Below are 23056 nucleotides of genomic sequence, written 5' to 3'. Positions count from 1 at the left end.
ATGCAAGTTTCTAGGGGCACCCGGGTGGCTCAGTCGGTTAAGCGTCCGACTTCGGCTCAGGTCATGATCTCCCAGTTTGTGGGTTCGAGCCCCGCGTCGGGCTCTGTGCTGACAGCTCAGAGCCTGGAGCCTGCTTCGGATTCTGTGTCTCCCTCTCTCTCTGCCCCTTCCCTGTTCACACTCTGTCTCTGTCTCAAGAATAAACATTAAAAAATTAAAAAAAAAAAAAAAGAATGCAAGTTTCTATAATTAAGAAGACAAGGGGGCCAGCCATCTCTGTATCACTACAGCTCCAGATGTCACACAACTGGTTTAAAAGGTCTATTTGATGAATTGTTACCCTGAGAACTTTTACGAAGAGCATCAGTTCTGCTTCTGGTGTAAATCGAGATATACGTGAATATTCGTAACTGTCACCAATTTGTTTTTTCACTCGCTTATTTCTTTTTATTTTTTTTACATATCTGTCCTTGGAAGTATAAGTTTAGCAGATATGTCAGTGGTTTTAGTAATCATGTTCTGTGGGAAAAAAAGAGTACGTCTGAAAGTAATGTTGATTAACCGTCTTAACTGACAGTTTAGTAAGTTGGACCAAGACCGCAGCTGACTTCTGCACACTCCTGACATTTACACGCAGTAGTGAGTTTTCTCTGGCAAAACACTTTACTCTTTTCCCGCATGCATGGTGGAAAATAAATCCCCTAACTCTGCTATTATTATTATTAGTCATTATTGAACAAATAAAGTGAAATTCTCCATTTTATTTAAAGCAACAGAGTCAATGCCGAGTATGAATCCAAGTGCAGGAAGAACGTGATTGGACGTCACACACCGCACACGTGCTCTCCTAGTCACGTAGTCAGGTTCACGTTAGAGATGCTAACAGAGGTCACGGTCGAAACAGTTACATGAGATCCACAAGGAAGACTGAATTCACTGAGTCGATACTGTCCTGTCACTCAAACCTGGTTTTTACCCGATTTTTAATTCCTGACAAACTGAGGAGTTCAACAACTCCATTTACCTGACTGTCCTTAAGTGAAAGATATTAAGAATCACTAAAACTAGCTCCAAAGAGGCCATATGAAAGGAAAAGGGAAAATAAACGTCTTGGAGAAGACTCACATTGAGTTGCTGCCCCCGGAGTAATTTATACTTGATGCTGGGGTGGTTCTCAGCCATTCCTTCAAAATGAACGGTCTTACTCTACTAAATGGTAGAATAAAAAAAAAAAAAACACACTGCAGGTAAGTACTTAAAACTTTTCTCACAAACACAGGTATCTCATTAACCTATGTTTTATTTTGAGTCAATTCATTATTCATCATTTCACATTATAAAAAGTAACCACACGCGCGTATGCATTCACAAATTAGATCATCTTTATCATACATCAATGTATTTTAAAAAACAAATATTTTCTAATATCAATAGAGTTAGATGCTGATTGCATTTTGAAATAGGGAAGCTGACAATAGCTTCATACAGTAGATCTCAAGAACTGACATTTTAAAATTAAGAATTGTGTATGTTCCACAGGCAAATTTTGATGGGAATATTAGCATCAGTCCAAATGAATGCTGTTGACGTAGCTTAAGCATGATAGCTTAGAATAACAGCTGATTCAAACTAGGTTCATCATTTGAAATTCAGTAAGGACAAGTACAATCTAAAGTGTAAACAAAGTATTTATAAAATAAATTCTTCTAGGAAATGAAATCATCAATCTATTATTTTTAAGGTAGTTGTACCTAAAGTTTTCAGAAATCTCTGTAGAATTTTCAATGCCAAATGGAAATCTCAGAACGTCCAGGAACAACACCGTCGCCACCACCGTGGGACCGATAAAATCGCGGCCAGCTGCTCATACCCTTTCCAGTGTGACTTTTCAATTGGGCCTGGAGATTTGTGAGAAAATGCAGTGCCTCTCTTACTCCCAAGGCCCCTTCAAGCGATCAGCTAAAGCAATTTCAGTTGGTTTGGCCTTTCATAGAACGTTTGAATGCTAAAACTCTAGAACAATTAAACAGCTGGTTTCCTGCACAGATGAATGCAGACTGGTCTCCTCTCTAGCAGTGCCTAAAGCGGACACCTAAAGTTGGTTTTCGTTGCACTTCACTATGACATTGGAATTCTGTAACCACATTATTACTCAAGAAATACATATTATACCACCTAGGGAATCTAATTTCAAATACGGAAAGTTTATCAACATCAGCTGCCATTATGGGTCTCTTTTCCATTCATCAACCAAAAAAAAAAAAACAAAAACAAAAACAAAAAAAAAACCAAAAACCCAAAAAAACAAAACCAAAAAAACAAAAAAACGCCCCAGCCATTGCTTTAGCTTTTGTCCATCAATCACATTATCTCCAGTTGTCTTTCTTTTGCCTTCTTCATCAAGCGGATGATTTAAGGATTGGATTTTCTCGATTTTCTTTGTCAAGACAGAAGGAAGGGAGGGAGGGGAAGAGGCAGAAAGGGAGGGAAAGAGAGAGTGAAGAGAAAAAGAGAAAACATGAAAAACTGTATCCGTTCAGTGCTTACAAAGTAAATAAGAAATGTAATTCACTTTAAATAAATCTAATATATGAGGATTCTGTGTAAATGAAAAAGAAATTCCACATTAAAGATTACTTGGAACTATCTTTAATTACCAAATCCCATGCACATTCTAACAAAGCATTCAATTCCATTCATACAGCTTTTCCTGCCTTTTTTTTTTTTTTTTTTTTTTGGTAGGACAACAGTGGAAATTAACACAGGCCCAAGCATATCAACTATGCGGCTTTAAAGGACATACGATACGACGCATCCTGATACCTCCTTTAAGACACTGGTACTCTGAAATACCAGCTGTATCATCTCTAGGACACTGAAAAGCTGGAGAACGTACCGCATGGAATTTTTTGGAGGAGCAAAACTGAGATAATTAATACCTTCTGAGATCACTTCATAAGCTTATTGTAAGGAAAAAGGGGTATTTTCATCCAGATGCAGCAACGGGCACCGAATTATGGATAACACTTCACAGAAACAAGCCCAGCACAGACACCAATCACCTGTTCCAGTCACGCGGCCCTGTGCACTCGTGACAAAATGCAGACTAGAACATTCCACCAAAATACAGTTACGCCCTTGATATCCAGCCTCCTGCTAAAAATGCAGCTGAAGGGGCGCCTGGGTGGCTCAGTCGGTTAAGCGGCCGACTTTGGCTCGGGTCACGATCACATGGTTTGTGAGTTCAAGCCCTGCTCCAGGCTCTGACAGCTCGGACCCTGAAGCCTAAGCTTTGGATTCTGTATCTCCCTCTCTCCCCCACTTGTATTCTGTCTCTCAAAAATGAACAGATGTTAAAAAGAATTTTTTTAATAAATAAATAAAAAAGCAGCTATAATACCAACATTCCTCCTTCTTCAAAACATTCAGAAAAGAGGAAACACATGATGGGATTTCTTAGAGTCTGTCTCCATTTATTTTTTAACCATCAATTATATAATTTGATTATATAATTCTACAAATATAATTATATATATATTGAGCAAGAGAAAATTCAGTCTATAAAAAGTAAAGCCATGTTCAACAACGAAAGAACAGATAAAGACAGTAATCTGAAATAAAGGAGAGCTGGCATAAATATTAGCTTTTAAGCCATCTTTATGTTAAAAAATGTCTATGGCATTTAGAAAAATAAGTTGGGAAGAGAATGAATTACATTCTGATCACTAAGTATGTTCTTCGATAGAAGAATTCTAGGGCAAGCTTTTGAGAGGAAGAGGGACTAGGCTGACAGACAGGAAGGATCGGGGCGCAAGGACTGGAAGAAGATACCTTAAGTGATGAAGCACGAGTCCGCCCTCCCATTTCACAGATGGGCACAATGAGGCCCAGAGTGCTGAAATGAACTGTATGCAGTAGTTAGCTGCCACTGGAACCAGGGCACAAGGCTCCAGCTCCATGCTCTCTATAGACCATTACCCTGTCCTGCCTCTATCCTCAGGACTTCTCCATGGAACTTCCATAGTACAATCGCTTGAGCAGTAATTGCTGGGGCAAAGAACATTCTCCGTAAATAAAAGTACCCTTTGTATCAGTGCTACTAATCCGTAATATTAGTGGACGCCTGGGCGGCTCAGTCGGTTAAGTGTCTGCCCCTTGGTTTTGGCTCGGGTCATCATCTCACGGTTCGAGTTCGAGCCCCGCATCGGGCGGTGCACTGACAGCACGGAGCCTGCTTGGGATTCTGTCTCCCTCTCTCTCGGCCCCTCCCCCGCCTGCTCTCTCTTTCTCAAGAATAAACAAAACTAAACTTAAAACAAAAACAAACCCTTTAATATCAGTATTACCTTTTCTATTTGCTATTGCTTTCTTCTATGATACAGTCCTACTCTTTGCTAGAGCTCCATTCAATAAATTTGTTCCTAAGTTTTAAATGAATTTTAAATACATCCATATTTGTACACATACCAGTGGCCAATTAAAATTTAGACTAAATGAAGATATAGTTCAGTTCCTAAATGGGACCAAAGCATGAAGTTTCTGCAAAAAAGATGCATTCGAGCAACTTCGTTAGAGAATATTCATGAATTCAGTGAGATACGCTTAAAAAGGAAACCTGAGTCCTGGTTAAGGTCCATTCGACTCAGAAGGTCCAGGTGTCCTATAGGAAAGAGTACACCTTAACGATCGTTTGGGCATCTGGGATGAATCTGTTCCACCTTGATGTGATCTCTCACCATGGAGATTTTTTTTTTAATTTTTTTTTAACATTTATTTATTTTTGAGACAGAGAGAGACAGAGCATGAACGGGGGAGGGTCAGAGAGAGAGAGGGAGACACAGAATCCGCAACAGGCTCCAGGCTCCGAGCTGACGGCACAGAGCCTGACACGGGGCTCGAACCCACGGACCGCGAGATCATGACCTGAGCCAAAGTCGGATGCTCAACTGACTGAGCCCCCCAGGCGCCCCAACCATGGAGATTTTTATAGTCTACTCTCCTAAATGTTTAAACTGGAAGTACCAAAGGCTTCCACGATTCAAACAACGGATATAAACAGCACACAGAAAGGAATCACAAAGGAGAAGAACAGAGGCCCCTTCTAACCACCACACTGAAGGCCAGGTACAGTCTGCAGAAATCTCCAGTTTGCGGGACCCACAGCCCTGGATCACGGGCTGCAGTAGTATTTCTCCAGTGGCATTCACTGTACCCACCTTTCGAAGCGCCGGGTGATTAAATACTGTGTACATAAGCTGGCTGCTCGGAAGGGATGTGGTTAACACCCAGTGTCTCCTCAGAGAAAAATCCCCTAAATGCAAACACTTCACGGAAAAATAAATGCGTCTCGGATATTAATGGGAGCCGTTTGAAGTTTCTTCCTCATTCCCTAAGGCTACGGTGTCTTTGCCACATATAAGTCATCTTACATAAAGTATCTGAGCCGACAGAGACACACGTGACAATAACTCCTTTCAATTTATACCATTTCCTCATTGTGGACATTGTCTGTTGTTTGGAAAGCATTTAAGTGGGAAGGGAAGTGCCTGAGAAAAGCCTAGAATGGTACGCTTCGCACAGCACTGGAGTACTTACAAGGTAGCCTTTCGTGGTGGTGTCTCTTTGCTCCCACTGCTCTTTGGATCGACGGAGTTACCTGTCCCACGGGAGGTGCCCGGCAGGGAAGCGTTGGGAGAAAAGGTGGTTGGGGCACTACAGGCATTACGAGTGCGGAATGAATCATCTGAAAGGAATTCGAGTACAGTCAGACGTACTGAATAAGCAAAGAAAGAGGCTAACCTGGGGTTAATGACAGCTGACATTTTTTCTTTTAAAATCAATTTTATCGGGGCGCCTGGGTGGCTCAGTCGGTTAAGCAGCCGACTCCGGCTCAGGTCATGATCTCGCGGTCCGGTCCGTGAGTTCGAGCCCCGCGTCGGGCTCTGTGCTGACAGCTCAGAGCCTGGAGCCTCTTTCAGATTCTGTGTCTCCCTCTCTCTGACCCTCCCCCATTCATGCTCTGTCTCAAAAATAAATAAACGTTAAAAAAAAAAAATCAATTTTATCAAGATATAGTTTACGGGCAATAAACCACACAGATTAAGGTCTGACATACGTACACAGCCATGAAGGCATCGCCACCATCAAGAGGGAACCCTCTTGATACCTACCTCCCGCACTCTGGTCGCCCCGCCTCACACCGCAGGCAATCGGCCTCCTGTCACTAAAGGTTAGTTTGCATTTTCTAGAAATTTTACGTAAATAGAATCATACAGTATTTCTGCCTTCTTTCACTCGGCACAATTCGTTTGAGATTCATCCTGGTTTTTGCGTGTATCAAGAGTTCATTCCTTTTTATCGGTGACAGATACGCCATTGTATGGATATATCAAAATTGGCTTATACATTCTCCTGCTGATAGACATTTGGATATTTTCCAGTTTTGACTATTACAAAGAAAGCTGCTATGAACAAGTGTGTACAAGTCTGTGTATGCATATACGTTTTGATTTCTTGCCAAGTAAAAGACTAGGACTGGAACTGCTGGGTCACATACCAAGTACATATTTAACTGCATAAGAAACCGCCAAACAGTTGCCCAAAGTGGTTGTGCCATTCTGCATTTCCACCAGCAACGAATAAGCGTTCTGGAGAGTTGCTTTACATCCTCACACACACTTGATATTGTGAGTCTTTCTAATTTTAGACATTTTACTGTCTGTGCAGTGGTTATCTCCTTGTATTTCTCACCCCTCATTGCTTTTTTTAAAAAAATTCAGAACTTTAAAGTTCTTTTTTTTTTATTTTTTTTAACACTTTTTATTTATTTTTGAGAGACAGAGACAGAGCACGAGCAGGGGAGGGGCACAGAGAGAGGGAGACACAGAATCCGAAGCAGGCTCCAGGCTCTGAGCTGTCAGCACAGAGCCCGACGCAGGGCTTGAACCCACAAACCGTGAGATCATGACCTGAGCCGAAGTCGGACGCCTAACCGACTGAGCCACCCAGGTGCCCCTACACTTCAGAACTTTAAAAACATTTTTTTTAAATCAGTATTTTCTTGGTTTAATGTATTTGTCTGGGTCCTCGGTCTACAAAATTTTTAAAAAATGAATAAACAGTAACATATCATCTGGCGTCAAGAAATGATTTACAGCATTAGCAATAACACGTTAATTTTTTCGTTACAAGAACCTATAAGCATTTTGAAAAGTGGAGAACACAAAAACAGTATGAAAATAAAACTTATCTATAATACCATAATTCTAGCAACTGAAGCAATAGTCTTTAACCGTCCTAATATAATTTGCTTCAGTCTCTTTTCCCTAAGCAGGCTACGTACGTGCACGCCCATGCATATAACTTACGCAAATAAGGACCTCCTGTGCCTTCTACTTTATACCATACTTTGTGATTTCGTAAGTCTTTAACTATTTTTCTATGTAATCAAGTGGGTTTTTTTTTCTTAAACATTTTAAGGAATGCACAGAATTCTATCCGTAAAACTTTTTTTTTTTTTTTTTATGTACAGTGGACACACAATTAGCTTCCGGGTACAACACGGTGGTTCCTCTATGAGCTGTGCTGTATCCCTGCAAGTGTAACTGCCATCTGTCACCGTGCTACACTACTACAAGGCCGCTGATGATGCTTCTGACTCTGTGCCTTGCTCACCCACCCCCCAAAGCCTGCACCTCCCACGCCCCTGCCCTCATCTTGCCCATCCCCCCCCCCCCGGGCAAACATCCCATTTCTAGTGATCTGTCATGAAACAGTGAGATAAAATACATAAAATGTGGTAAAACATGTCACAGTGTGTACCTTGGTATGATGTGATGAAAACGGCACTTTACCTCTGTCACCCTTCCTCCAACCCACCACCTTAGTCTAATTGTAAGAAAAACATCAGATAAATTCTAATAGAGGGGCGTCCTGCAAAATATTTGGCCAGTACCTCTCAAAACTGGGAATGTCACCAAAAACAAGGAAAGGCTAAGAAACCGTCACAGCTAAGGAAAGCCTAAGGTGAGCTGACAAGTGAATTTACGTCATGTTGTATGCTGGATGGGATCCTGGGTGGCTCGGTCGGTTGAGTGTCTGACTTCAGCTCAGGTCATGATCTCATGGTTCGGGAGTTCGAACCCCGCATGGGCTCTGTGCTGACAGCTCAGAGCCTGGAGGCTGCTTCAGATTCTGTGTCTCCCTCCCTCTCTGCCCCTCTCCTGTTCATATTCAGTCTCTCTCTCTCTCTCGAAAAATAAGTAAACATTAAAAAAATTTTAAATATGCTCATCTGAAGTCATCTCCAATATACATATGTTATATGTATATAATATATATATAATAAAAGTTCACAAACCCTTAATGTTCCCTTAGTATCTCCTAAAGAAATCGCTGACTTGCAAAGATAAAAGTAATGAATAGTTTTATTATTTATGGACCTCACTTCAAGAAGCATTGGTAATTTTAGTTCAACAAGTTTCTGTTATCAAATTCTTTCAGGTTTCTTATGCTACTCATAGTCTACTATATATACGGTATATGAATATCAGTGCCTTAACATTGGAACTATTTTCTCTTCTGGCAAATGAAAACATACTGTTTACAGCCAGTGGGTGTACATTCTTCATGAGAATAAAAAAAAGATAGTAAGAGGAAGACAGAATACTCAAAACACAACCTGAAAAGGACATGTGACCCAACTTTTAAAAGTTTCTGACCTCTTGAGTCGATTTGCTATTCCTCACACTAAAAAATTACCATAGCTCAATAACTTTCAGCCAGTATTTCTAAGGCAAAAAGTTACAACTATACCGTCATTAGCAATTTTTAGCAATATATTTTCCCTTATCCATGGTATCATTGTGTTCTATTATATAAGACAGAGGTAAGCAAACTACAAGTCTGTAAGCCAAATCTTGCCCGCTGCCTGTTTTTGTAAATAAAACTTTATTGGAACACAACCATACCTATCCATTAGGTACTGTTTATGGCTGCTTCTACTCAACAGTAGAGTTGAGTAATTGTGACAGAAACCAATTTGGCCAAGAAAGCCTAGAATATTTACTATCTGGCCCTTTACAGAAAAAGTTTGCTGACCCCTGGTATAAATATTCAAATAGGTAATATTGTAAATGTTTGGCTACATATGATCCACCATGAAGCCCTACTCTTTTTAGCTTCTTTAAAAATCACTGCAAAACTTTTAATCTGTGCCTCAGGAGGGCCTCAGACTACGGAAGAACCTACTCGATTATTGCCCTTTCTTTCTTTCAAAAGTATTGAACTCTGGGGCGCCTGGGTGGTTCAGTCAGTTAAGCATCTGACTTTGGCTCAGGCCATGATCTCTCCATCTATGGGTTTGAGCCCAGCGTGGGGCTCTGTGCTGACAGCATGGAGCCTGGAGCCTGGTTTGGATTCTGTGTCTCCCTCTCTCTTGCCCCTCCCCTGTTCATGCTCTGTCTCAAAAATAAACAAACATTTAAAAAAAAAATTAAAAAAAAATAAAGTATTGAACTCTGAGTCTTGACGGTGAAAACCAAATGGCATAGTCAAGAATTTTCTCAGCTGCTAGGGAAAAGTTTAACCATTTAGGCCTTTGATAAAGATACAAGTTTAGGGGGAACACTGTCTCCAGAAATAAAGAGGTCATGTAAAGAAAACAGTAGTTCATTAAATTTAGCAATTATTTTTTTAAAGAGCTCAGATTTCTACTTACCAGTTAGTGAAACCACAGAAGTCTTTCCTAACCCTGAGACGGAAGGTGTATATCCTACTGTAGAACTTTTGCTAGAAAAGAATGTGAACTGGTTTAAAATACAAGAACATGGCTTCTGTCACCCTAGTCATTAGGCACTTGGTCTTTCTAAATCTCTTTTAACGCTTTCCTCTACCTCTGGTGGAAGCACAGTTGCTACTTTTACTTCTCAATTTATTGCTTACCATGCCTCACAACACCTATTCTTTCTTTACCTTAAAAGCATCTCCTGAAACTTGCTACAGCAGAATCAGTTTTTCTATTGATGCTCAACTACGACAGATAATACGGATACAATTTTCCTGGAAATAATTTCTCTTCAGTTGTAATCTCTTTGTCCATCTCAAGATCACTCTATTGATTAGGAAGTCCAGATAGATCTATTGAGAACGTCCAAAAACGCAGCTGAAAAGCTAGAGTAACCTATCTCTCACAAAAGAAAGACGTGTCCTTCCCATGCCACGTTATCTTTCTTGACAGAGGCTTTTAAAGACATTTACGTTGACTTAAAGTTACTTTCATTGATGGATACGCAGCTCTTACATACTGTATGTGTACAACATTTATAAAAAGTCAGGGTCACGGAATCTATGCTGACTCTCTCCTCGTCTTGACTGTTGATCATTCAGTGCGTGGGGCCAAAGGGGAAGCTAGACACTCATCTATCGTCGTCAGAAGAATTGTTGTGATTACTTTGCCACAAAAACACACTAGTGCTTCTTTACAGAAGGAAACAGTATCAACGGCAAATGGACGTCCACCTCTACTTGGCAAATGGGACACGTCCGCAGCCACGTAGAAGTCGAGTGGTGCATATGACAGACAGAGCACCGCCTCCCTCATAAAACAGCGTATGGATTCCATGATGCTATTGTACGGCACCATGGCAGAAAGTCCTCCTAGAATGCCAGAATACCTATTGTCATACAAACCGGCAGCCTACAATTTTTTTCATATAAAATCTTTACAGAAGAACGCTTACAATCTATTGGCCTATTAAAAAAAAAAAAAAATTAACCCTCGTTTTATACAATGTAAATATTTCACGTAAGTAAAGATAGGTAACTAGCAAAATCAAATCGGGTTAGAACATGAATAGCTGACATGCCATACCTAGCACACTTGTCTAAGTTGCCGTATTTCGCATGAAAAGCTTGATTATTAAAAGACTGGCTTCGGATCAGTTTGGATTTCTTGATTTCTTTGCCTGGAGTAAAAAGCAGAAGGAAAACGCAGCTGTTCAGTTCGTCCTTGGCTGCCCTACGCCCGCCCATCCCCTGGCCAACTCCCCCCGCCCCCGCCCCCTTTCGTGAGGCACGGATTTGTCCAGCTTCCTTTCCTTGGTTGAGCTAACTGGAGTATCTCTTACCCCAACTGCTCAGCAAGAAGTCCCAAAACACTGAATGATAGAAGGTAAAAGGTGTTTTAGAATAATACATCTCCTCTAGTGGCGTGGCTTTCCCGATAACTGATTTTATAGAAGGGGGAAAGGAGACACAAAAAGAGGCCGTTTCCTACTTGTCGACGGGCTGCTGGTTCCGGAGGGTCCGGGAACAGAGATGGGGATGCTCTTGGGCAGAGTCGTCGGTGTCTTGGTGTCTCTACCTAAAACAAACTCTGTTTTCAATGCTGTAATTTCCTCTCAGCTCTTAATCTGCATAAGCACGCAAGACAACACAGAGAGTATGCGTCCTACTAGCTAAGAAGCGCTCTTTCCCAAGTATGCTGCATTTATGTATCTACATATTTCAATCTCAGCTGTCCAGCGACCAATTTCACAACAGCACTGCTGTCGTCAGACTTTAAGGTTCCCTCTGAAGGATCTGAACCTTCACACGGACTCCCAGCATTTATTCATGTATTCCTAAACCGGTGCCACGTCAAACAGCCAATGTTTGAAAACACCTTTTAAAAAATGAGAGAAAGTGGACCAATTTTCTGTCTCAAACTCTGAAAATCGGCGTGGTCTGTCAGCACGCCAGGAAGCGACACCAAGCGTGTAACTTAGCGGTTGAGACATGGGAAAACTACTTACGTTTCTTTTCAAAGCTCTTCTCACTCATGGGCCTCCCATCGCTCTGTTGCTTCTCTTTCTCTAATTGTTCCTGTTATTAAAACAGTGTGTTAGCAGGAAACGGTAAGCATAAGTAGATTTATAAAACTCTTCTTTTATTTTTTTTAAGGTTTATTTATTTTGAGACAGAGACACAGGAGGGACAGAAAGAGAGGGAGAGAGAGAAGCCCAGGCAGGCTCCACGTTTAGCACAGAGCCCGATGTGGGGCTCGACCCCACAAACCGTGAGATCATGACCTGGGCAGAAATCAAGAGCCAGACGCTTAACCAACGGAGACACCCAGGTGCCCCAAAAACTCTTCTGAGAAATTACTCCAAGCATTACAGATACAAATACAGTTCACAGAAGTGCCTTAGCAAAGAATTCTCTTTCCAAACTACTGTCTGAAGAAGTCAAGGTTCTTTCAGATTGGAGTTCTTTTAACAGGTACAGAATTGTGCCCTGGAAGGTCTGTCAAGCTAAAACAATGAGTTTAGTATCATTGTTATAATGGGCCTTTCTCTTCTAGAAGGTATGTACCAATTCACATTGGCAAAATGTTGCTTATTAATGGTCATCTCCATTTCTGATGGCTAAGTGGCAAAGTAATACTTTTCTTTAAAAGATTGAGAGAAAAAGAAATGGTGTGTTGGGATATTTTTTAATGTTTTACTGAAGTATAACATATGTAAAGAAAGTGCAGAGCTCAGTGAATTTTCCCAAAATGAACACATATAACCACCTTCCAGATCCAGAAACAAAATGCTACCAAAACTCAGTTTCTCCCCAAAGCAGAACAAGGAGGCAGGAAAATCAATAAACATGCCAAGTTCTGAGCAAACTCAGCATAACTGACATGTATAAAACACTACACCCAGGGTGCCTGGCTGGCTCAGTCGGAGGATCTTGATCTCGGGCTCATGAGTTCAAGCCCCACACTTGGTGTGGAACCTCCTTCAAAGTAAAACAAAAACCAAAAGCCAAAAGACAGCACTACGTTCGGCAACTGGAGAACACGCATTCTTTTCGATTGCACATGTAATGAAAAGCAGGGAGAAACCAGACAACAGATTCAAAAATTTCTACTTAGAACCGGTCTCCATAAAAAAGAACCAAATGGAGCTCTCGCAGTGCAAATAAGACGCGTAAAGCTGAAAAACAAACGTCACTAAGCGGGTTGCAAGTAGTGTTGGCTACTTTCCCCACCTTGTCCTCGGTTATCTTGGTCACATTAGTCACAGCTGGCTTCGAGTCCGCTAACTCCGATGCCAGGATCACCTGTGGCTCTTCTAGGGCCTGATTCTTGTCTTGGGCTCAGCTCACTGAGTTCTGAAACTCCGCGTTTAGAGCCTGCTTGTGCTCTGCAGTTTCTACTGCTGGCCGTCCTGAACTGTAATCTCTGTCTCCGAAGGCTGCTGAAGTCATGCACTTGCTTTTTCAGATCTCCACTGAAGTGTTTAATCTCACAGAACAATTCTCCACAGGGAGAAAATATAAGGAAGAAGTCCATGGGAATTTGAGAACTGAAAAATGCAGCACTGGGAATAAAAACACTGGGTGGGCTCAGCAGCTCAAAGAGGACAGGAAAAGAGTCAGTGGCCTTGAAGACGCATCAACGGAAGTTATTCACTCTGAATAACAAAGTGTAAGGAAAGAAAAAAAAAAAAAAAGGAACAAAACCTCATGGACCAGTGGGGCAAGATCACAAGATCTAACATCTGGGACCGAAGACCCAGAAGTAGAAGAGCGAACACATACTTAAATAATGGCTCAAGCCTTCGCAAATTTGGGAAATGATACACCTTTACAGATTCGGAAAGCTCAGCAAATCCAAAACAGGTAAATTTGAAGTAAATTATGCCTAAACACATCAAAAGCTGATGAAAACAAAGCATAAGAGGAAAGACATCTTCAAAGTAACTAGAGGAAAGCAACATTACACACAGAACGATAATCCAAAAGAGAGCTAATATTTTATCAGATGCTATGGAGACCAGAACACATCTTTAAAGCACAGTAAGAGAAAGGTTGTCAACCCCGAATGCCATATCCAGTGAAAATGGCCTTCAGGGGCAAAGGCAAAAAACAATACGTTTCAGGTAAGGGAAAGCTAAGAAAATATGCCACAAAATACCTGCCTCCCTCCCCCCAAGAACAACCAAAGCCAGTTCTTCAGGCCAAAGGGAAAAAAATAGCAGAGGGAAGTTCAGACGCTTAGCAATGAATGAAGAGTACTAGAACTGGTAAAAAATAAGAAAGTAAACACAGGAGCTTACGCTCTTAAATTCTTCAAAGATACAGATCACAACTTAAAGCAAAGATTATTACACTGACTCGTGGGGCTTTCAATACAAATATAATTCACGTAACAACTGTAACATAAAGGGCAGAGAGCTCTGTATCATCGTTGAATGAATTAGTACACTATTAACACTTAGTAGACCTTAAAGGGTTAAGTGTATCGTAACCTCTCGATGAAACCACCAAAAAACAATTCAAAAAAAAAAAGAAAGAAAGAAAAGAGAGAGACAGAGAGAGAAAGAAAGGGGAAGGAGAGACAGAACACCAACCACTAAGGTAAGAATGAAACAGAAGTTATCACCATGGATCCTATATATATATTAAAAGAACAATATAAGAGTATAAACAACTTTACGGGAACAAATTTGACAGCTCAGCTAACAGAATTCTGGGTATGGGAAGCAAATTATCAAGTTTACAAAAGAAGAAATAAAAAACCTGAACAGCTTTGTATCTATTAGTAGTTGAATCAATTACCAAAATTCTTTTCAAAATTAAAACTTTGAGCCTTGATAATTTCACTAGTGAATTCTATCAAACACCCAAGGAAAAATTAAAACCAATTTTATACAAACTCCATCAGAAAACAGAGGAATTAAGAGGAAGTGGTAATACTACACATTTCATTTTATAAGGCCCACAACTGTAATATGAAACTTAAAAGTCCCAAAAATGACAAAAAAGGAAATTATAGGCCAATTTCACTGTGAATAGAGATGCAAAAGTCCCTTTAAAAACTAGCCAAGAATCCAACAATAGAGAAAAGGATAATATATCATCATCAAGTAGAGTTTATCCCCAAAATACGAGATTGATTTAGCGTTTAAAAACCCAAGGTAATTTGGGGTGCCTGGTTGGCCCGCTTGGCTGAGCATCCGACTTCAGCTCAGGTCATGATCTCTTGGTTCATGAGTTCGAGCCCCGCGTCAGGCTCGCCGCATGTCAGCGCAGAGCCTGCTTTGGATCCTCTGTCCCCCTCTCCCGCTGCCCCTCCCCCACTCGTGCTTTTTCACTTAAAAATAAACATTAAAAAAAAATAACAATAATTAAAAATAAAAAAAATACAGTGGCTTAACAGGATAAAGAGTAAGCAAACATCATTTCTATATATGAAGAAAGAACATCTGACAAAATTCAATAGTCATTCATAAAAACCCTCAGCGGACTAGATATAGGAGGCAACTTCTGCAATTTGATAAAGGGCACCCACATAAAACCTCTTGGTAACATCATGCCGAATGGTTAAAGATCCAGCTGTTTCCCCCTAAAATCTGTAAAATGACAAGGGTGACTGCTCCCGTCACTTTTATTCAATTGGAAGTGTTTCGTTACACTACAGGTCCTAGACTTTGCAACCAGACGTAAGAAATAAAAGGCATAAACACCGAATAGAAAGAAGTAATCTTGTTGTACCTAAAGAGGATATAATGGCTCATGTAGAAAACCCTATTAAATCGAAAAAACAACTCTAGAACAAATACAAGGTGAATATATAAAAATCAACGGTAATTGACAGCAGTGAAATTCTAGGAAGTAAGATTAAAAATTATAATTCCATTTATAATAATGCCAAAAACCATAATATGCCCAGAAATAAATTGAACATAAGACCTCCTTTAACTCTACACTTAACACTACCAAAATTACATGGAAAAAAGTAAAGATTAAATAAATGGAGTGGTAGACAATGTTCAGAGATCAGAAAATTCATTGTTAGGATAATTAACACAATTCTAACAAAAATTCCAGCGGGCTTAAAAAAAAAAAAAATTCCAGTGGGCTTTTTATGTAAATGGATAAACTGATTCTAAACTTTATAATCAAAATGCAAAGGGCCTAGATTGGTCAAAGCAATTAAAAAAGAACAAAGTTGAAAAACTTAACCTACCTTATTTCGAAAATTACTATAATGTCACAGTGATAAAGACAGTTTGGAATTGCCAAAAAGATAAACGTGTAAATCAGTGGAACAGAATAGGGAGTCAAGAAATAAACACACACATATATGGACATTTTTTTTTAAGATGCTAAGGCAATTCAATAAGGAAGTTTTCGACGAATAGTGCTGGAATAATTGAATATTCAGATGGGAAAAATCATATAAAACTAATTGAAGTGGACCACAGACCTGACTGTAAAACCTACAACTAAAATTTCCAGAAGAAAACACAGCAAAAAGTCTTTGTAATTTTGGGGTAGACAATGGATTCTTGGAACAAACAAGCATAAACAATAAGAGAAAAAAATGGTAAGTGGAACCTCATCAAGATTTAAAACTGCTCTGCAAAATAAAATAATCTTTCACCATTAAATAAGTGAAAGATAAGCCACAGACTCAAAGAAAACATTCATAAAATGTATATCTGACAAAGGAGTAGTACTGAGCGTATAAAGAACTCTTGCATCTCAATAAGATGACGACAACCACCCATTTAAATATCTGAAAACAGGGGCGCCTGAGTGGCTCAGTCGGTTGGGCATCTGACTTTTGGTTTCAGCTCAAGTCATGATCTCTCAGTTGTGGGATCAAGCCCCGCATCCAGCTCTGCACTGTCAACGCAGTGGATTCTCCCTTGGAATTCTCCCTCCCTCTCTCTCTGCCCCTTCCCTGTTTGCACGGGCACGTGCTCTCTCAAAATGAATACGTAAACTGAAAAAATCTGAAAACAGACTTCATCAAATAAGAGATAAGGATGGGCAGTAAACAGAGAGATGTTCAACATCCCTAGATATCAGGGATATACAATTTGAAATCACAATGAGACACGATTATATACCCGCCCTATCGAGCTGAGAGGATATGGGGTAATTGAAGCTCTCCACCACAGCCGATGGGGACATAAAATGGTACAGCAACCTTGTAAAACTGTGTTTTGTTTTGTTTTGTTTTTTAAATTAAGCAAGCCCTACCATCCAATCCAGCCATTCCATTCCTAGGTATTTCTGCAAAAGAAGACTTCTTCGTAGGCCCACCCAGAGACGTCTTCATAAATGGTCACAGCAGCTTTATTTCTAATATCCCCAAACTGGAAGTAACCCAAGTACTCATAAGAGGTGGATAAACACGGGGCGCCTGGGTATGTCAGTCAGGTAAGCATCCGATCCTTAATTTCAGCTCAGGTCATAATCTCATGGTTCATGAGATCAAGACCTGTGTTGGGTTCTGCATTGACAACGTGGAGCCTGTTTGGAATATTCTCTCTCTCTCTCTCTCTCTCTCTCTCTCTCTCTCTCTCTGCCCCTCCCCTGCTCACACGCTCGCTCCCTCTCTCTCTCTCTCTCTCAAAAGAAATAAACATTTCTTTTTAAAAGGGGTTTCTAATTTAAAATAAAAAGAGGTGGATAAACAAACTGTGGTAGGTCTGGAATGTGGACTACTACTCAGAGATAAACAGGAATGAACGACTGAGAACATACAGCAGCGCGGATAAATGTCAAAACAATTATGCTGGTAAAAAGAGGCAGGAACAGAAAATATATGTAAACAAACTTCTGTCAATTCTAGCTGCTAGCTATTTATAGATAGAAACTAGATGAACGGTTTTGGGGGAGCGGAGTAGAACGTATGGCTTTCCAAGGGGCCCGGGGAAGCGCCTGAGGGAATGGAAATGGCTGGCATTTTGATTGTGGTGATGTTTTCATCAAACTGTACCCTTTCAATATATCCAGTTAATTGTATGCCAATCATACTTCAATAAAGTAGTTGATTTTGAAAGGTTCTCAGATGTAGTTTGCGTTCTAGTTCACAACAGAGATTTCAAAAAATCGGGAAATGATTTATTGGGTTGCATAACAAAGCACAGCTAACACTGGTCAGAAAGAAGTGTGTGTGCCCACGTGCAAACAACGTACCATTTCCATAAGTAGTAGTTCTTCTCTTTCTTTCTCTTGATCCAACAAATCTTTTTCATAAAACTTTTTCTGAAACTAAGTTTAAAATGAAGTTACGAAACACTACGATGAGTTCCTGCCAATTTTTATATTCTTTGAGCATAAGGTAAAGCCTGGGCTTACCGCATCCATGGACATTTCCATCCTGTCCAGCTCTAACACGGTCTAAAAGCAAAGTTGTGAAAAATTATTCGACAGTAATTAAATTAAGCCAAACAATCGTCTCTCCAAAAGACTCCTTTTCCAGAGGGAGGTTCAAAGAGGAGACTTCTCCATTCTATGGGAAGGCTACATTAGAAAACCTCTCAGATTCTTCCCAATTTTACATGGTACTTTTAGCCAACCTCCTAATGCCAGGCTCCATTTACGCTGCTTGGAAAAGACTTTAACCTTAAAGAGAGCAAGTCTAGAGGGACACGTTGGACGCTAAACACACACAAATTAGCGAACTTCTAATAATCCCAGGGCCACTCTTCTCTGAATCTTCAGAAATACAAGATAATTTTTGAATTTTTTAAAAGAACTTTTAGCTAAATATATATGAAGCAAACTGTCGTTTGGGTTAAAATCCTTAGTTCCTTTCCGTAGAAATGTTTGATCATTATGACATTCTAACCATTAAGGAAGACTTCGCCCTGAAAGTATTTCTCAATTTAGCATTTCTCTTTCAGAACACATTAGTCTGAAACAAATCATTTTAATCAAACAGCGGTCCCGCTGACCCAGCATTCTGACTCTGACAGAGGACTGTACTTCTCACTATGATGGTCCAGATAAAAGTCTATTTATACAGACTCATGCCCAAAGCCAGTGTTGCACACAGAATATTTATTTGAAGATTTTTATGCTGAAATTCAGGAAGATATTGTAATTTATGCCATGAAATTATCCCTTTTAAATAAAATTGCTTCCCACCTTAAAAACTGACTAGCATAAGCCATGTCATTCTTATCCCGAAGCTTTGTAGAAGAAGCTTCCTCGGTGGTTCCCTTTCCAAGCCCTCAGTTTGATAAGCAATGTACTATAGAATTTTCATGGGATCGACTGACTTCCTCATGTAACACACACTTACAGTAAGCTCTAGTCTTGTAGATTAGTAATCCATTAATTCAATCATTTTTGTCCCTATTTATGGGGTTAGTTTATCTTTTGAGTTAATAAATTCTGCCAAGAAAGTCACTCATGCTCTTATGTTTATTATTGTGAAAGTTAACTCTGTTGCCTAAACTTCTGTAATTAAGTGGTAAGGACAGAAATATCTGGTAGAAACAAATACATATAATACATACATACACGTATATACATATACTATATATAATATGCTTTTAGATTTAGGTGCGTGTCCAGACCCTGGGTATTTCTGGTTAGTTTAGCTGGTAAAAGAGGAACTCACACTTCAGTAAAACAAGAGTATACTAATTAATACTAAATTATCAAATCACTGTATTAAAAAGTTCCTCATGTGACATCTGGCAATGATCTCTAAGAAAAAAAAACAGAAAAAGAAAATCAAAGGATTCTTTTTTTCCCCTCACCATCAATGCTAAGTTAAAAGGCATTAATAAATTAATTCCTCTCAGTATAAAGAAATGCTCAGGAACTATGTATCCTGAAGTTCACACTCAGACTGAGAGTAACCACTTAAATTTGACTTAATCTTACAAAAATATGAGTTATGCGTTCAGCAGAAAGTTTTGAAAGACTACAAAGCATTTTCAGGCATGACTTCACTAACCCCAAATTTTTGCTGTTTTCATTTTGTAACATCGGCAAACAATCCATGTGAGCCCATGCTAAAAACAAAAGAAACAAACAAACCCATAAGACATGATGTCACATTCCTGAAAAAAGAATGCACTCGGGGTAAGAGATCCGTATTCCAGCCCCGGCTCAGCCACTTGCTAATATGGTCCCAAGCAGACATTTACTAGCTCTAGGCCTAGAGTTTCTGCAAAATCAAACAGATCTTGACGGCCCTTCCAGGGCTAAATTTCTATGAAGTGTGACTTTCCCAGTTGGATTATAATCACTTATAAATCAAGTCTGGTGGATGAAGTATTCATTATTAGTTGAACAGTATTTATGAAGCACCTCAAATGGGCCAAGCTCTCTCATGGTGCTTATATTACTAGTAATACAAGTTGAATGTCTAACCGCCCCATGAAAGGAACTTTACCAGCCGTAGCACACATCAGCCAAGTCCGTTACCAACACTACTCTGGCAACGCTATGTTACCATATTGCTATCGCGTCAAGCTAAAACACGGAAGCTACGACGGACACCGTCTTCACGCAAGAAACGCCACTGGCGCGGCAAGAGCGATACTTACTCTTTTTACAATAGCCAGAACATCTTTATCTTTTTCTTGACAGAGGAGTTTCCTCACACACATTTCTAACTGCTGAAGCAGATGCTTATCTGCAGGGATCTTCAGAGTAGATTTCACTTTGGGCAACAAGTAGCAAAGTTTCATTCTGTAATAAATTAAATAGTACTTACTTTTGAATGAGTTCAATAACTAAGAATAACAGTAACGCGAAATGGAAAGAAAATTCAGACTTCGGAGAGCCTGGGAATTTAGCCCGTAGCAAATGCTTACGGGGTGGCTGTTAGGAGTCAAGCATTCGTTATTCTGGGTGCTGAGACACACAGTGAAAAAGACCAACCAAATTCTTTGCTCTCCTGGAGCTCACCCTGTAGTACGGGGTAAGGAAGAAAGAATAAGGAAACAAAGTATCTGTCAGAGAGTGGTAAGTGCCATGGACAAAACTAAAGCAGGAAAAGAAAAGGGAGTATCAGAGGAGGGGCGTTAGTTTCAAAAGACGAGGTCATAGAGAGTTTCAGCGAAGGTTTCGCTGAAGAGATAATATTTAATCAAAGACTTATTAAAGAAAATTAGGGAGTAAGTAACGTGAACATCCAGAGAAGAGCATGATGGACAGGAGCCTGCCGTATGTGCAAATGACCTATAGGGGGAGCCTGACTTGGGTGTTACCCCAAATTGGCAAATTGACCCAAACTGGCAAATAGGCTATAGTGGGTAGAGCTGAGCAAAGGTGAGATCATCAGGAGACCTCAAAGTGGCAACAGGAGGCCAGCTCGTGCAGGGCCTTGGAGGCCGCTGCTCGAAGACTAGCTTTCACTTTGAACACCGTAAGAAGCCGTGGAGAGTTTTACACAGAGGAGGGAAGTGATCGGGCTTAACATGATGGAAGAAGGATCACCTGACTACTGGTGTGAGAGCAGACCGTAGAGGGTCGAGGACAGAAGGGAAACAAGAGGAGGCTCTAGCAGTCATTCAGGCAGGAGACGGCGGCCGCCTGAACCAGAGTGGTAGCAGTCAGCAGCGAGAAGTGTTTGGATTCAACGTATTTTGCAAGCAGCAGTGTGTGCTGAGGAACTGTGGTGGGGTGGCAGGAAGGAGGTAAGGTTTTGATCCAAGCAGGTGGCAAGAGGAGACGGTTATGTGCACGGATGGAGAAGACCTCAGAAGAAGCAAGGGCAGGCGTGGGTGCGGGACACGGCGGGGATTTACTTTCGGGCAGACCGAGTCTGAGGCGCTTGTTGGACAAGCCACGGAAATGCTAAGTGGGCAGCTAGCTCAACGCGTCTCCTGTACAGGAAGGACACCGGTGCTGGAGACATACAGTCAGGAAACTTCAGCACACAGATGACATGCAAGCCAGGAGACTGGACTAGTCGGCAGAGCTACTTTGCTCTGCCGGGGCTGCTTTCACAGAGCGATGCCAGGCAGTTACCTACGTTTGGGCTGCTGTATTCATCCATTCCTCTGAGTGCTCTCCAGATACTATTTTTTTTACTTCTATGCCAAACCCGGGACAACCAAGTCCCATTCCTAGAGTTTCTAGGCCGACCTGTCCGCTGAGCCCGCAGTCGAGGATTCTCCACATACAAAAAGTTTGCTTTCTATTCAGGCGAAAAGGCGAAGGAGGCTCTTCCTCTAGAATATTCAGCTCCATTCATAGCAATAATGGTCTCGAACTCATTTGAGCTCACCATGGATCCTGGTGATGCTTTCTCTCAGTTAAGGAGCCCCAGTTACCCCAAAGAGAATCATTTGCATTTCTGGCAAAGGGGAAGGCTCCGTTGAATACCAACGGTCTTTCCAACCTCTACACTGTCTAGGCTCCGTGAATGCAAGTTTTAAACATTGACGTAAGGAAAAACAAAAACAATCAACAGTCTATGCACACTTCATTCTTCATAACTCAAGGCAAGTCTCGAAAACATATATTCAACAAAAGCTACAGAGTGGTGATTTAACTCTGAGAATCCTGGGTCCGTGAGATCATAAAGATTTTATGATTAGGTATCACACGCCCTTCCTGGTAAGCTAAATTCTTCATGCACATTATCTCAGGTATTTACCCCTTGGAACCCCCTATGAATTAGGTGCTAAGGAAATCTATGTGCAGAGAGATTATGTAACTTGCCCAAAGACACACAGGTAGTATAGAGCTGGAAATCAGCTCAGGCAGTGTGGCTCCAGAAACCCCCGTCCTAAGTGCACGATCCCACCACTCTTGCCTGTGATGGCTTTCGTTCTATCTACACATCTCTGCAGAGCTGGGCAAATGCTTTCGTCTCCAAAAGCCAATTAGTATATGGTATTGCTGGACCCGTTTGTTTGACTGGTGATTACCCAGGCAGAAGAGTGGAAACCAAAACAAATTGCTATGCAATGATCTCTTACCCCCAAAATAACCAAAATTCACAGAGCAATGTTCAATTAATCTTCATTTGGTTTTTGAATTGACAGGTTGCTTTCTCTTAGGGTCAACTCTATGCTTTCAGTCTCGTTGACCTGGGTTAGAGATGATTTCGTTTCCTTTCAGGTTTGTGTTTTTGTTTTAAAGTTTTTTTATTTATTTGAGAAAGAGAGCGAGAGAGAGAGCAGGAGGGGGCAGAGAGAGGGAGAGACAGAATCCGAAGCAGGCTCCTCGTGAGCGCAGAGCACGACGCAAGGCTCAAACTCGTGAACCGTGACATCACGACCTGAGCCAAGATCAAGAGTCAGGGGGCGCCTGGGTG

The 23056-nt window shown here is 40.7% G+C and overlaps 1 protein-coding gene across 3 annotated transcripts in view; it reads right to left on the bottom strand.

Annotated features, from left to right (window-relative positions):
• The window catches only part of PPP4R4 (protein phosphatase 4 regulatory subunit 4), a 105340-nt gene that overhangs the window by 2237 nt on the left and 80047 nt on the right, over positions 1-23056 (bottom strand). For 2 of the 3 annotated variants that reach the window (XM_042990459.1, XM_042990461.1), the window contains 9 exons: positions 20334-20478; positions 18127-18168; positions 17965-18039; positions 11793-11862; positions 11276-11362; positions 10871-10964; positions 9719-9789; positions 5596-5743; positions 1283-2437 (listed from right to left, as the gene is read on the bottom strand). In XM_042990459.1, the coding sequence (XP_042846393.1) occupies positions 2413-2437; positions 5596-5743; positions 9719-9789; positions 10871-10964; positions 11276-11362; positions 11793-11862; positions 17965-18039; positions 18127-18168; positions 20334-20478 (757 nt within the window). In that variant the 3' untranslated portion in view covers positions 1283-2412. Of the gene's footprint in view, positions 1-1282; positions 2438-5595; positions 5744-9718; positions 9790-10870; positions 10965-11275; positions 11363-11792; positions 11863-17964; positions 18040-18126; positions 18169-20333; positions 20479-23056 lie in introns of those variants that run through there. The other variant, XM_042990460.1, reaches the window with a different exon arrangement.

The sequence above is a fragment of the Panthera tigris genome, chromosome B3, assembly GCF_018350195.1.
Source record: "Panthera tigris isolate Pti1 chromosome B3, P.tigris_Pti1_mat1.1, whole genome shotgun sequence".
Lineage (NCBI taxonomy): Eukaryota > Metazoa > Chordata > Mammalia > Carnivora > Felidae > Panthera > Panthera tigris.
Note: the sequence above shows the minus strand (reverse complement) of the source record. Positions and strands in the feature narration are given on the sequence as shown.